Source organism: Penicillium griseofulvum (assembly GCF_001561935.1).
Source record: "Penicillium griseofulvum strain PG3 chromosome Unknown contig_15, whole genome shotgun sequence".
In the NCBI taxonomy this organism is placed as follows: domain Eukaryota; kingdom Fungi; phylum Ascomycota; class Eurotiomycetes; order Eurotiales; family Aspergillaceae; genus Penicillium; species Penicillium griseofulvum.
In genome coordinates, this window is record NW_024467436.1 from 243203 (window position 1) to 257379 (window position 14177).

At 46.5% G+C, this 14177-nt stretch overlaps 6 protein-coding genes across 6 annotated transcripts; 3 read left to right on the forward strand and 3 right to left on the reverse strand.

Annotated features, from left to right (window-relative positions):
• Positions 1-248: 248 nt before the first annotated feature.
• On the reverse strand, positions 249-931 carry PGRI_094780 (PHO88 family protein; the record flags this gene model as incomplete). Its single annotated transcript, XM_040797191.1, has 3 exons — positions 249-634; positions 693-853; positions 915-931. 3 exons carry the CDS (start codon positions 929-931, stop codon positions 249-251), a joined length of 564 nt encoding a protein of 187 aa, XP_040650002.1.
• Positions 932-1723: 792 nt separating this feature from the next.
• Positions 1724-2477, forward strand: htz1 (histone H2AZ; the record flags this gene model as incomplete). Its single annotated transcript, XM_040797192.1, has 3 exons — positions 1724-1822; positions 2095-2164; positions 2227-2477. The coding sequence occupies 3 exons, from the start codon at positions 1724-1726 to the stop codon at positions 2475-2477; spliced, it is 420 nt and encodes a 139-aa protein (XP_040650003.1).
• A 1652-nt stretch (positions 2478-4129) lies between these two features.
• On the reverse strand, positions 4130-6059 carry PGRI_094800 (uncharacterized protein; the record flags this gene model as incomplete). The annotated part of the gene is made up of 3 exons (XM_040797193.1): positions 4130-5046; positions 5119-5665; positions 5748-6059. The coding sequence occupies 3 exons, from the start codon at positions 6057-6059 to the stop codon at positions 4130-4132; spliced, it is 1776 nt and encodes a 591-aa protein (XP_040650004.1).
• A 2864-nt stretch (positions 6060-8923) lies between these two features.
• Positions 8924-10288, forward strand: PGRI_094810 (DUF3431 domain-containing protein; the record flags this gene model as incomplete). The annotated part of the gene is made up of 3 exons (XM_040797194.1): positions 8924-9417; positions 9479-10057; positions 10108-10288. 3 exons carry the CDS (start codon positions 8924-8926, stop codon positions 10286-10288), a joined length of 1254 nt encoding a protein of 417 aa, XP_040650005.1.
• Positions 10289-10661: 373 nt separating this feature from the next.
• Positions 10662-11366, reverse strand: PGRI_094820 (putative GPI anchored protein; the record flags this gene model as incomplete). Its single annotated transcript, XM_040797195.1, has 2 exons — positions 10662-10954; positions 11012-11366. 2 exons carry the CDS (start codon positions 11364-11366, stop codon positions 10662-10664), a joined length of 648 nt encoding a protein of 215 aa, XP_040650006.1.
• A 1098-nt stretch (positions 11367-12464) lies between these two features.
• On the forward strand, positions 12465-13471 carry PGRI_094830 (putative aldo-keto reductase (AKR); the record flags this gene model as incomplete). The annotated part of the gene is made up of 2 exons (XM_040797196.1): positions 12465-12719; positions 12785-13471. The coding sequence occupies 2 exons, from the start codon at positions 12465-12467 to the stop codon at positions 13469-13471; spliced, it is 942 nt and encodes a 313-aa protein (XP_040650007.1).
• Between the last annotated feature and the right edge of the window lie 706 nt (positions 13472-14177).

The window sequence follows — 14177 nt, forward strand, 5'->3', positions numbered from 1 at the left end:
GGCGCAATATCAAGCCATGAACGTCCTTTTGTACAGGATTTAGATCGTACAATACAAGGGAAATGGTATGACCAGAAGATTCAAGATTAACAATATAGTCTAAAGACCTACCCAGACCGGAGGGTCCGGACTTGATAGGATGAATTATGGTTTATGGTACAATGGGGAGAATTAAACAGGGTTATAATTCAAATTGGCCATCGAATAGGGGAAAAAGTCAATTGATGGCTTAGAGCAACCAAAAGTGTTTATTCCTCCTTGACACCACCGCGCCAGTTCTTCTCAGCGGCCTCAATGGAGGCCTTATCGGTCTTGGGTCCGCCCTGGGACATGAAGCCACCGGCGGCCTTGAAGGGACGGGCGAGATCACCAGTAGCGGGCTTGCCGAAGACGTGGATCTTGGCCAGGTTGGACTCGAAGGCACCCTTGAGGGGAATAATGGACTGGATGAGGAGGGGGTTGGTGTACTGGAAGTACAGGTGCATCACACCCATCATGCCGACACCCATGAGCTGGCTGCGGAGAAGCTGGCGCAGCTGAGCCTTGTCGTAGTCCATGTTGGTGGTGGTCACGGGCTTGGGCTCCTCGGTGCTACCCATCGCGGCGGGCTCAACGTACTTAAGGGTTGCCATATCTGAAGATATCGCAAGTTAGTTTTGGGGTTGTGGGGCGCGTGATCAGGGTTGACATACCCTTCTTCTTGTTGATCTGATACTGGGTGTACAAGTGAACAGCCAGGATAAGAACATTGGAGAGCAGATAGCATCCGCGGACCAGCATCAGGACCTGAGGATCCTCAAAGGGAACCTTCTTGGACAGCTGCATCATCACCAAGATGATGGCGAGGTTGGTACTGTGTGACCATTGTCAGTTTTCGCATAGATAATAATTGAGAAATTGTCGATCAGACATACATTTGAGCAGACACCATTTTGCCGGTTACTTTTTCGATATGGAGAAATCGTTGAGTATGGGGGAGTACACGCGAACAAAACTTGAAAGGCGCGGGCCACCTGGCATTTCTGGAATGTCAGGGAGCCGGAAAATTAATTCTCCCAGTGCTATCTATCCGCCATTGGTCGCCTGAGGCAGTGGGTTTGTCGCCTAATCTATGAGGCCGCACAGTATCATGTGACCTCCCCCACTGCTAGTGCTGGTAACTGTGATGGTCCAGCTTCAAAACCAGACCAGCTTATTTTGCAAAACCTCAGCAACCACCACATCAGTGGACTTCCATTTTAGTTTGAGGTCACACAATGGTATGGTTACTGCAGCGACAGAAGTTTCATATATGAATCCTGGCCATAGATGGTGGGAAACATCCATTGCAGCCAGACAAGCTGAAGGCACACTGGCTTCCATCATGGCCTCTTCACATACCCCAACTAACTATGGCTTCTATCTATTTTTAAGAAATAGAAAAGGAGTCATAAAAACAATGCAGCAACTAATTTTTAGATCGAAATGACTTTACGGATGGCCATATAAACAGGCCAGAAAGCCAACGCCATGAGAAAGGGCAGTTCCATTTTGGGACTAGCGCCAAGTGTCTTTTTGGCACAGCCGGCGCCTGGCACATTCTGACTTCTCCATCCATCAACAACGCGCGTATCTTCCGCACTTCTGAATCGTCTCCACATCCACACCACTGCCAAATCGTCTTGATTTCTGTTTCTATCTGCTATAATCACCTCAGCGACCATCTTCGCACATTTATTTCACAATGCCTGGCGGAAAGGGAAAGTCTATCGGTGGAAAGGGCGGAAAGGGTGATGCTGCGGGGAAGGCCCAGAAGTCTCACAGCGCAAAGGCTGGTCTGCAGGTTAGTTGGATCATGACTTGTCTAATTCCTGGGATAGGAAGTGTGTGTTGTCCGAGAGTGGTCACGCGATATGGACGATGGGTTACTCGATGAAACTGCCCCTCGAAGACGCGTCGACTTGGTTCCTCGTTGCTGCTCGATAAGGGGCAGTTTCTTTCGATATGTCTGCAACTTATACCATACCGTCGCATACCCTCTCTCTCGACTATGTTTTCCTCCAGTCGCCAGATATTTTAAGATGACGCGACTGCTAACACAAATCCGCTCTCCAGTTCCCCTGTGGTCGTGTCAAGCGTTTTTTGAAGAACAACACCCAGAACAAGATGCGTGTCGGTGCTAAGGGTATGCTACCTCCCTTGAACTGATCTCCCGAACGACCCGTCGCTAACACCTTTGTTCTCTAGCTGCCGTCTACGTGACCGCTGTTCTTGAGTACCTCACTGCTGAGGTTCTCGAACTGGCGGGTAACGCCGCCAAGGATCTCAAGGTCAAGCGTATCACTCCTCGCCACCTCCAGCTCGCTATCCGTGGTGATGAAGAACTGGACACCCTCATCCGCGCAACCATCGCCTTCGGTGGTGTCCTGCCCCGCATCAACCGTGCGCTGCTCCTGAAGGTTGAGCAAAAGAAGAAGGGTGGCAAGATCGAGCTCTAAATCATCATATGAAAAGTTCCGAAAAGATGGGGCTGCCACCGCGGGAGGACCAACACCTTGACTCCTAAACATACGATCAATCCCGGCCGCCCTTTTTTCAGTCCTCTCGTCTTTATTCTTCACGGCGCTCTACTTTGATGTATTTTTTTTCTTCTGATATTCCCCGGTCTTTGCTTTCAATCGTGTTTCTTTTCATTTCGAGTTCATAGGGCGCTGTAATGGGAAAATGGGGATATCCTGGTAGTGGGAATTTTACTGATTCGATGTGCTTCATCATCCATCTATAATTGTACGAGTATTGTAGACTTTCGTGTATCGAAGTCTATGTAACTAGCATCCTGGGATGCGTTTTTTTCATATCACATTCCTGAGGGTCAAACACTTAGATTATCCACTCGAATACTGTAAAGGCCTTGCATATAAAACCAGGATGGCTCCACGGGGGATCGACAGGGACCAACATGCATAACTCCGAGAGATAAACAACGCGGTGGCACCGTGTCATTCGCTCTTGGCATCTATAGACTTTGAATTTATCCCTTACATTTAATTAACTCAATGAGGTTCGTGTTTACTGTTGGAAATCCCTGTGCTGAAGAGGTTAAAAGGTTAAAAGGTACAGAGTAGAGATGCTATTATCAATATATTTACAGCTATGATCTCGACCTACTGATAGGATAGAAAGTAGAAAGTACATAGATTGAACTGAGAGAATCTGAGTACAAAGGCAAAAGGCAATGGAAAGGAAAAAAAGATCCCTAGACTTCAAGACACCAAACATGAAGAGGAATAGAACCCTCTAGGATGGGAGTTGGGAAGTATATCAACAACACTGACACAGGAAGGCAGATGCATTCAAACTGCGCAAGGTAGATAATTGGCACAATCGAAGGCAGCGGAATCATGATATAGTGAATTCACCATCACCATTCCGCGAGACGACGTCAGGTCAATGGGGAAAGCAGTCAAAGCACGCGGAAAAGAAGGCCAAGAAAAAAAAGAGTAAAAAATAAAAAGAAGAAACATGTCACAACCGTCTTACCCGGACAGACCGAACATGAATTTCCAAGGGAAATCGGTTGTCGGCATAAGACGGGGTAGAAACATTAAAACGGATGCGAGTCACCCCATGTACAAACTAAACAGACAAGAATATGCAAGATGCTGGTATTGTCGTTTCTTTTGCCATGGGCAAAAGGTCTTTTGTGTCATTCTTCGTATGCATCCCATATCACCAGAAGGTGTTGGGGGTCGTGGAGTTCGTTCCGACACAGCGTAGAAATCCATGAATTTGCATGCAAGGCGCCCGCAATATCAGAAAGTGGAAAAAAAAAATATAAAAAGATATCACGTCCAGAACAAGTCCAGAGTCTTCTTGAAACTGTGAGTCGGGGGGAAATTTCAAAAAACATTCATCCAAACCGCGTGTTGGGCTGCCCCAAAAAAAGAAACGTCTAAAACTTGGCTAGATCAGTGAAACAAAGGATTTTCTGGTCTTTTTTTTTTGTTGTTGTCATCTCGTCATCCCTCATCGAATCGTAAGCCGGTAATTCGCAGAACAGGGCCTCGTAATACAAGTCGTATTCGTCTCGCGGCAAATCAGTCGGATGCTGGCAATAAAAAGGGGAGTCGCCATCTTCAATAAATTCGTTCTACTCCACGATGATCTCTACTCCGGAGTTGGTGCGGAGCTCATCACTTCCGCGGGCTTGGTGGCCATTCTGACGGCGAAATCCGGTGCCCTTGTCCGGGGTCGGGCCACGGGGCTGGCGGACGGGCATGCGCTCCTGTTGGCTGTCGTATCCCATACCCATGCCACGGTTGCTACCAATGGCGCCAGCGTTAGATTGTTGATCCTGTTCCCAGGAGAACATGCCTCTCAGGCGACGGGGGCTCGAGTTGGGGCCACCAATACCAGTGCCGAGGGAAAGACCTCCCAGGCTGTTGACCAGCAGGTCATCACGTTGCATACCAAGAGAAGAGCCAGACTGGGCAGGGGTGAGAGTGGGGGTGTTGGAAGTACCAGTGGGCGCACCCTCATATTGAAGGCGGGCGCCATTGGACTGCAACGCGGCGGGGAAGCTAGCGGAGGAAGGCACGGGCGAAGGAGTGTAAGATCGCAGGTCCGCAAAGGACTTGGCAGCCCGCAGGTTCTGGCCGTTGGAAAAGTTGCCAGGAGAATCCATCACACCCAAAAAGCCCGAGTTTTGTGCACGCAACGTGTTGAAAGCACCAGGTCCAGCCTCTTGGCGCGCCTCGCTAAAGTCGATGGTCGCCGCCCGGTTAAGGCCACGACGGCCACTATCCGACTGACCAGAGGGCGGAATTGAGGAGGTCGGGGGGCTAACGTTGGCGCCTGCGGCGATCTTGAAGACCTGAACCTGGCGCTGTTCGCCGCTGCCACGTGAAGCATGGCCCAAGCCCATGTTGTGGGCCAGAGTGTGAACCGTACGACGCTGGGAGGGAGTGAGGTTGTGGGGGAAGATCACAGAATCGCGAACGGTATCTTCCTTGAATAGGAGTAGTTGGGAGTAATATGAAAGGGTCTGGGTATCGTTCAAGTCCACATCTGTATAGAAATTTCATTGTTAGCGACAGGTCAAATTTTCAACCTTAAGAAACAAAAACAAGTGTGACGCACCAATCTTTTGTCCACGCTGGGACACGGGCGACGGGGAGGTTGCCGGGATGTGCGAGGTGAGTGAAGACATAGAGCTCTGCGTCTGGAGCTGAGGGCCACCTCCCATCGGGCGGTGCTGTTCTTCCAGCTGGCCACGGCGTTCCCGCTTCTCGCGCTCGATCCGTTCCCGCTCCTGCAGGGGAAGCATCTTCTTGTACTCGACTCGCAGTTTCCGACCCTGTAGCTCAAAGTGGTTGAGCACCTCGATCACAGTTGCTGTCTCCTCGGCAGAAGTGAAGTTGGCAAAAGCCAGACCACGGAATACACCGTTATCAAAGTGGTAGTTGAATGCGTATGGCAGGGGGAGATTGAGTTCTGTCATCAACTGCACCAGCTGCTCCTTCTTCACGGCAAAGGGAATATTTTTGATGACAATCGCGGTAGGGATCAATTCGTCGTCGTCGGCCGATGAGGCCGAGGGTTCCGGTCGCATAGCGCTACTCTGAATGGGACCAGGGCCCAGGTTCGAAAATGCTTGGGGCATGTTTGGTTGTTGATCTAGCCATGTCTTTAAGAAAGGTTAGCTTTTTTTTCGGAATTTTTTACCCTCTGGGAAGATAGGGGAATGCATCGAATAGGATGAAACATACAGTGGGAAGGCCAGTACGTCCACGGGCGTTAGGCTTCAAACTAGCGGAAGCCGAGCGAATTCCTCCGAGAGTTTGAGCATTGGCAAAACCGTTGGGGTTCCAAGTCTGTGAGCCGGAGATATCATATCCGTAGTTGTTCTGTAGGGATGGATTCAAACGTTCAAGTCGAGCGGACTCATAACGCATCTGATCTTGTTCATACATGTTGGTTGGCATGGGGCCATATGCGTCGAACTGTCGAGATGGTTGACGGTGTAGAGGTTGTTGATGCCTCTGGGACCCAGGGGAACGCGCAGAATGATCGTGATACATGTCTTGAAATGAAAATCCAAACCAGTTTTAAAAAAAATGACACTACTCCACCATGAGAGCGACACAAAGTTGATAAAGAAACCGTCGAGGGACGGGATTGTGCGGATGTTTTGGGGAAAAGGGAAAACTTTGGACTAAAAGCCGATCGGAGGGAGATTCTGGGCGGAGAACAAAAAAAAAAATAGAAAAAAAAAGAGAGAAAAAAAAAGGGCAAAATATCCTCAAATATCACACGAATTAGATTCGTTTTTATTTCAAGGGGGGTTTTTTTTTGCTTTTCTTTTCTCTCGTTTTTTTTTTTCTGTTGGTCTTGAAAAGGTTCGTATAAAAAAAAGGTCAGAGAGTTGACAGATTTCAAGATCAAAATCCAAAAGATTTCAAGGAAAAGCGGTCCACAAATTCGCCAAGAAAGGGAGTAAGGAGGTACTATGTAGAGAAGAGAGAGAGAGAGGAGAGAAGAAGAAAGGTAGAATGATGATTGAATATATAAATATTTATAGTAGAAAAGGAGAAAAAAAAATAGTACTTATAGCTTATATCATTTTATAACATTTATATCATTTTACATTTATATCACATATAACATTTATAGTAACTTCTTTAATATCTTCCCCCCCCTGGACTGGTGGACTCATATATCCAATGAGATTATACTATTTAATATTTAACTGCATAAGTATAGATGCTTGAAATTTATACTTTATCTTTCTCTCCTTTACCTATTCCCTAGAAATCTGAATTTCCCTAGAAGTGAATAGCTCCCTTCTATATTACTATGTTGTACAGAGTACGGAATAGTTCCTAATGGCTTAGCCTTTTACCAAGACGCCAGTGCCTCGTTAGGCTCGTCACTAGGCAATTTAGAGGACCCCGCCGTAGTGGACACTACTTATAGCTTCTCATCCCTGAACAAATTTGGAGTTTATTATTTTTGCACGAGTTCGGGTTGCCTGACGTATAGAAAGAGGGTTCGCACCCTGCCTCGTGCTTAGCAAGGGGCCCTGCACACTGTATGTGATTCTCTATATTTGATACACCACCAGTTTAGACATGCATAGGGAGTATTGAACATGAACTCCGCTCCATTTTAATTACTATATTCCCATCTTCAGGGGGGGGGGGAAGATTTTCTATAATTACTTACTCCTGAAGTTAGTCCCCCCCTATTTCCTTTCGCCCCATTCCCCCAAGGCAAGTTCGTGCCTCGCCACCTTACGAATACGTCAAATTGTTTTAAATAGCCCTGGAAATTACCCTAAAAGATTCGGCTCAACCGGATAAGGCACGTTATTCCCCCATCGGCTTTTACTAAATTGGCGGTACTCCGTACATGAAAGGTATATTGCGCCAGTCCCACTCCATGAAATTGGAACTTTCGTCTGGTCTCCACGATCCGCGCATCCCCCGTTTCTAGCGTATGCATCGAAGCTCCTCAGAGGTTCCTGTGGCCCAGCTAGAACCCGCTAGATGCTGGTTAGAACGTATTTAGATTGTCTGGTGGAGCTCACAAGAGCTCCCGGCTCATGGTTACTACTCCGGACAATCGCACCCGGGATTCACTCTTCCGTTATCCCTAAAGACGCTAGAAAAGTCTACGGAAGTTTTCGCTCTGGGGTTTAATTCATTTCGGTTGCCATACCCGTAATAGGTATGGGAGATGTCGCGCGGATGATATATTGGGCACATGACACTTCCCATCTCTCCGCCTAACCTGCGTCAGCTGGGAGTTTGTGACCAAAAAGCAAAGGGAAAAATAGTGGATTGATCTACAGAGGGTCGGGTCGGGTCGTGAGCACATGGGCGATGTTTCAGAAGAAATTGGTGGTTTTGATGGCGACTCCCTAGCGCCAGGGAGGTATCAAGTACTCTGTACGGAGTAACGAGACCTAGAAGGCTATCAGTTGGGATAAGGGTAAACAGACAGACTTCATATCTCCACAACTGGAATAATCAAAAAGCCCAGGAATTGGATAGGTGTTGAATTGCAAGGAATATCACTGGAAAGTCTCCGAGATACCAGGATCTGCGAGACAAGGGACCAAAGCGATAGATGCCACGGCTGATAAGGTCCAGGCTAGAAATGAGACATATTTCCACCAATCCATCCAACTAAGTCAAATTGTCCACATGAGCGCTGGAGCCCTGGAGTTTATAAATCATTACCCAAGATAGGCCAGAGCCCTGGAGGTACTCCAGGGCTACATGTAGTTGAGCGTGCCCAGGTGGAAACGAAATGCATTTAAGACCTGGGAAATCAGGCCAATAATGTTGGAATCTGACGCACATTAGTTAATGTCGATCGTACTCAATTGTTAGATATTAGTCTGATTCAAGTAATCGTTTCACCCGTTTTGACTCATTTGAAACGTTACATTTTAGACTTGCATGCACTAACTATGTAACTATTCAATCCTTCCAAGGTTAAATCCGCTTCAAGTCATGTATACAAATATGTACATTTTTACGGAGTACTTGATATTATATATATTATTGCTCTTGAAATATTCTAAGAAAGAAAGTCTCTTAAAAAGCGAGATGTTAGACAATACGCGTCAAGACCCACATGGAAAGATGTTGTCGCCGGATTGAGATGTGAACAGTAGTTGATGATTATTTCACTTAAATGGTGAATGATGATTCCACTTGGAAAGAAAAGTTTGGAAATATATATATATATATATATATAAGTCTGAATCTGTGCAATGTCATCTACTCCATAGGAGCGGAGAATATACGATGTACGTGTAACTCGTCTGGCAGCATTTGAGTGGACACTAATTGCTTTTAAAGTGGCTCTTTTTTTTCGCTTCGACGATCTACAAAAGGACTTCGACTTTTGTGTTCTACTCTTCGCATGCTGGACAATGCGGACTCCATCGCGAGTGGCGATAATTGCGTTTGCACTAATTATAACCATATTTTCGGTGAAATCACACCTCGATTCCATCTTGTGGGATGATCGAACTAGTTCTGGCCTCTATGTCCTAGGCGATACATATATCGAGCTGGTCTCCGCACATACTACACCCACTTCAAATACCAAACCCCGGAAATTCTTCCCCACGACCCGACCAACTTCTCCAGTGAAATCCAATAATCGTGAACCCAAGCGCGTTCCCGTTGATGTCCCTGGTGCTGAATGGGCGGGGGAGTTATTATTCGGATCGCCTGAATTCTACGAATCAGAAAGCTTACTCGACGATCCCAAAATACTTGCTCCGGTAGAGTATAATGATGTCACGGCACCTTCATCTACTGCTCCTCCTCGTCCAAAGGTCACTCCGAAATCGGATCGGGTAATTGTTATGGGGAAGATGTCGTACGAGGATACCAATTGGCTTGAAGATCAACTACCAGAGTATGTCCCCAGAAACCACTAACAAACTATGCCAATACTAATCCAAGACTCAAAATTTTAGATGGCAACACGCAGTATATCACGTCGATGACCCCGAAGCAGATCTACCAGTCGAACAAAACAAAGGCAAAGAAAGCAGTGCCTACCTGCAATACATTTTGGACAACTACGACAGATTGCCCCAGTATATGGTCTTCCTCCACGCTCATCAATTTAGCGGCCACGTCGAAGAAGTCTTGGAGAATGATGATGCGTTGACCGTTGGAAGAGACAATGCCTTGACTGTTCGAAGACTGCAACTCGACTACCTCCGACAAGTTGGATATCTCAACCTGCGTTGCCAATGGAGTCCTGGATGTCCGGATGAAGTCCAGCCATTCCGGCAAATGGCTGGTCGCACGACCGAGCTTGCCTTTGCGGGTGCTTGGATCCGTATCTTTAACAACACAAATGTGCCTGAGATTGTTGCTACACCTTGCTGTGCTCAGTTTGCTGTGACCAAGGAGCAGGTCCTCCAACGTCCGCGGAGCGATTATGAGTCGTATCATCATTGGCTTATGACAACCGAGTTAGATGATGATACGAGTGGTCGTGTCTTTGAATATCTATGGCACATTATTTTTGGGCAGGATCCCGTATTGTAAGTTATCTAACACTGTCCGGGGAATTGGTGCTAATGAGTGTGAACAGTTGTCCTGAAATAACGCAGTGTTTCAAGGATGTGTATGCCATGGATTATAAGGAGCCAGCTGCGGATTTCTTCGATGATTACTTCTGGCCCGATGGGTTTGATGAAACGGTGGATGAAATACCTGTGGTTGAATCACCCGTACATAAAACGCCTGTACATGCGACACCTACACATATGTAGTGCATGAAATACCTATGGACGAGATATGATTGTATTTATCTAATTTACATAGAGTTTACTGGACTTGAATTGATGTTTGATTTCTTCTTAGGTCTGTTATTATATATTTTTCACACCTGCTGGTGATTCCGGCTAGTTACTAGTAGATCCTGACCGAGTATACTCGACCATAACTACTTATGTATGTATCTCCCACTCGAATCATTTCCAAAAATACGAAATTGTCAATTGCATGTACTATAGACTATCTCAAAAATGAACACAACTCATCAATATCATCTGCAAATTCAAAGGGAAACATTGAACATATTCATAAAACCATGGGGCATGTCATCGATCATCTTTGACGGAGATCCGAATCCGACTTGGAATCTTACAGCCAAGCAAATGCCATCAGTCCCATGACACCTGCCATGGATGCAGCTCCGGGAACTGACATTCCAGCTGCAGCATCAGGAGTAGCAGTGGGAGAAGATGCAGAACCCGCCGAAGTACTGGAGGTAGACGAAGTCGAATCCTGGCTGGTGGTTCCGGTGGTAGAAGATTGGGTTGTGGTGGCGCTGTTTGAACCAGTGGTGCTAGTAGTTGTGCCAGTCAGAGTAGTGGCAGATGCAGAGTTGTAGGTAGTCGTGCTCAGCTGGCAAGCGCGGACAAGGCTCAGGGCCTCTAATCAATGCATTAGATTTACTCTTCATCTTCATACTGTATTCATATTATACATACCGTTATCATCATCGTCGTTATCATTGTCGTCGTCATAGTCATCATGGTCATCACGATCGTCGCCATAGTCATTACGGTCGTCATTGGTGATCTTGTTGTTGCGCCTGTCGGTTTGGTACTGGGTGATACAAGCGGAGCAGAGGGGGATCTGAGTTTTGGCAGCGTCCCAATCACAAATGCATTGGATCTCAGCTGAATCCCGTTCATGCCTAGCATCACAACTGTTGGCGATTCCAACGACGGCGCTACAGGCAGGCCAGCAGCGATTGGGGACATCATCATGGTCCAACTTAGATGCGATGGCGATGCTACTGGCAAGTAGGAGGCCATAAATGGAGAGCTGCTGAGAACGCATGATTATTGATGTAGATTGGATTGTCGAAAGTGTTTTCTTTGTTTGTGATTGAAATCAACCGTGGGACTTGGGAGATATTTATGTTGAAGTTATAACTCTGTTCTACATGTAGATTGATCTTCTTTGTCAACATTCCTGCATCATGTCAGGGTTCAATCCAAAAAATAAAAAAACTGAGCCCCCGAAAAGTGGGATGCAAGTGGATGTATCCCTGTCAATGCACCGATCAGCGGAATACCGCCAATGTTAGTTGTGCAAAAGCAGCTGCCTGGTTTATGCGATCAGCCAAGACTTCGCCAAGAGACCGAATGGAACATCTATATTGCTAATAATATCTTGCATTGGACCTTTTGTCTCCTATATTCTGTATATTTTCTATGTACTGTGGCTATGTTTGATCCTAGCTGTATATTGTAAGCTAGCAAATGTAAAAGTTCTACCTGTCATTCCCCAAGAGTATTTGAGCTTCTCCGTAGATCCTGTCTAAGCCACGATGTGGGGCCGACATTGACATTCTTTATGCGGAATCCTCTCGTACTCTCTCAGTCTCTTTGTACTCTCGTACTTCGTACTCTCTCTACTCCGTACACATCTCAAAATTCACTTCTTTCCCATATGCGGGTTGCCGATAGCCGAATTCAGTCTATCTACTATATATAAATAGCTTGATCGCCAGGCTTCAAGATTCTTTTTTAAGTTTACGAATTAATGCTTGTCGTTCTCTATTAACACTATTCGCTAATGATTTTAGAACTGAGATACAAAGTGACTTGACAAGTCCTAACTAATGCGATTATATTTTCCCACAATTTGAGTAAAAATAGTAAAAATAGTGGACTTATTCTAGTCTCCCGTGAGATATTATTTTTATATCTGGGCAGCTATAGAGATGTCTTCGGAAAGTGTGACATCGGGAGGGCTCCAGGGCTTCTACCGGAGTACTATGTACTTAGTAAGAACTTGGAAGTTCCCGAGGTCATGTCCGGGACCGCAATCATAACATCATTTAGAACGTTTCCAAGTTGCACATACTTCTGCTCTATCTACAACCTACACTCAAATCGAGTCATTTACGATCTTCTTCATCTACAAACACGGATGACTCGGATTAGCAAAATGTGGGAAAAGTACTGCCTGCGTCCAACCCAGGGCAATGTCTCCACCCTCCCAGTTTTCATCTACGGCACAGCCTGGAAGAAAGACCGCAGCGCTGATCTCGTTTATAATGCAATCAAAGCTGGTTTCCGGGGTGTGGATACGGCGGCCCAACCCCGCCATTACCAAGAGCAACTCGTTGGGGATGGCATCCGCAGGGCAATTGCCGATGGGATCGTCGGTCGTACCGACTTATACGTGAGTGCGAAGGACTATTTTTAATTTTAACTTTTTCTGAAGATTATTTAGCTAACCAGAATTAGGTGCAAACCAAATATAGTCCTGTCTCTGCACAGAATCCGGCTGATATGCCCTATGACCCGTCAGCGACAGTGACGGATCAGGTCCATGCATCTATCAAATCATCATTGCATAATCTTCGCTCAAAAGTTGACCCGGAATCTGTGCATGAGACTTACATTGACACCGTCATCATCCATTCGCCACTGTCAACTTTAGCCCAGACCCTGGAGGCCTGGCACGCCCTTGAGACTTATGTCCCCCACCATATCCGGAATCTAGGTATCTCCAATTGTACCTTGGGTATACTCCGCGAATTGGTTATTTCACCCCAGACAACCGTGAAACCATCAGTGGTACAGAATAGATTCTACGAGGATACTCTGTTTGATGTCCCCTTGCGCGCGTTCTGCCGCAAGAATCAGATCATATATCAGAGCTTTTGGACTTTAACAGCCAACCCAGACCTTGTGCGCTCTGAGCCAGTGCAGCAACTTGCTCAACATGTTAACATAACCCCAGCTGCTGCTTTCTATACGCTAGTTATGGGCTTGAAGGATGTGGCGGTGCTGAATGGGACCAAGAATGAATCGCGCATGAAGGAGGACCTGTCTGCCCCTAAACTAGTTGAGGACTTCACACAGAAGAAACCTGAGTTATGGCAACAGATTCTGACGGACTTCCGTGGTTTAATAGGGGAATCTGCATAGTTCCAAGAAGTTGAGCTGTGTTAATGCTTGGGGGAAAGTCAAGTACTGCCTAATCAACCCAGTATCTTGGAGCCTGAACCATTCTCCGATGTGACATAGTAATTTGGAGATTAGTGAAGCCATTTTGCAGGCTGGACTGGATGCATGATAGCTCTGACTGAAATTGGTGACGAGCGCGGGCATACATCCCTCCCCAGATAATTGTTGATGATATTGATGATGATAATCTCAACTAACCTGATCTATCGCACTTACCATAGATACTGCCATGTAGGGATTTCTCAGTCTAGCCATATAGACGACATCCAGAAACAAAGACTATGAAGGCAATGATGGGCGTCGAGCCCATATGAAGTGCTAAAACCACGTGAAAACGCATCCTAGTGTCCCCTAGGCCCCCTGCTTCCTCGGTGTCCTCGAAACACAGGTTCTATAGGCTGTAGCCCGTAGATAGGTGGGAGATTTTAGGGGCGACAAACGTGCGAATGTCTAACGTACTGCAAATGGCAGCGCCACGGCGACCTAGCGGCTAAAATTAAACAGTAACACTACCTCAAAAAGGCAATTCACCAGTTTACAGTTGAAACATTTATAGATCTGTCTTGGACTGTTGATGTCGATGATAAGGACGATCACATGGCAATATGAAGTCCAACCTTGGGAGTGCCCGTCACCACCTTGCTGACTCAGGCAACGCCTCCGGGGC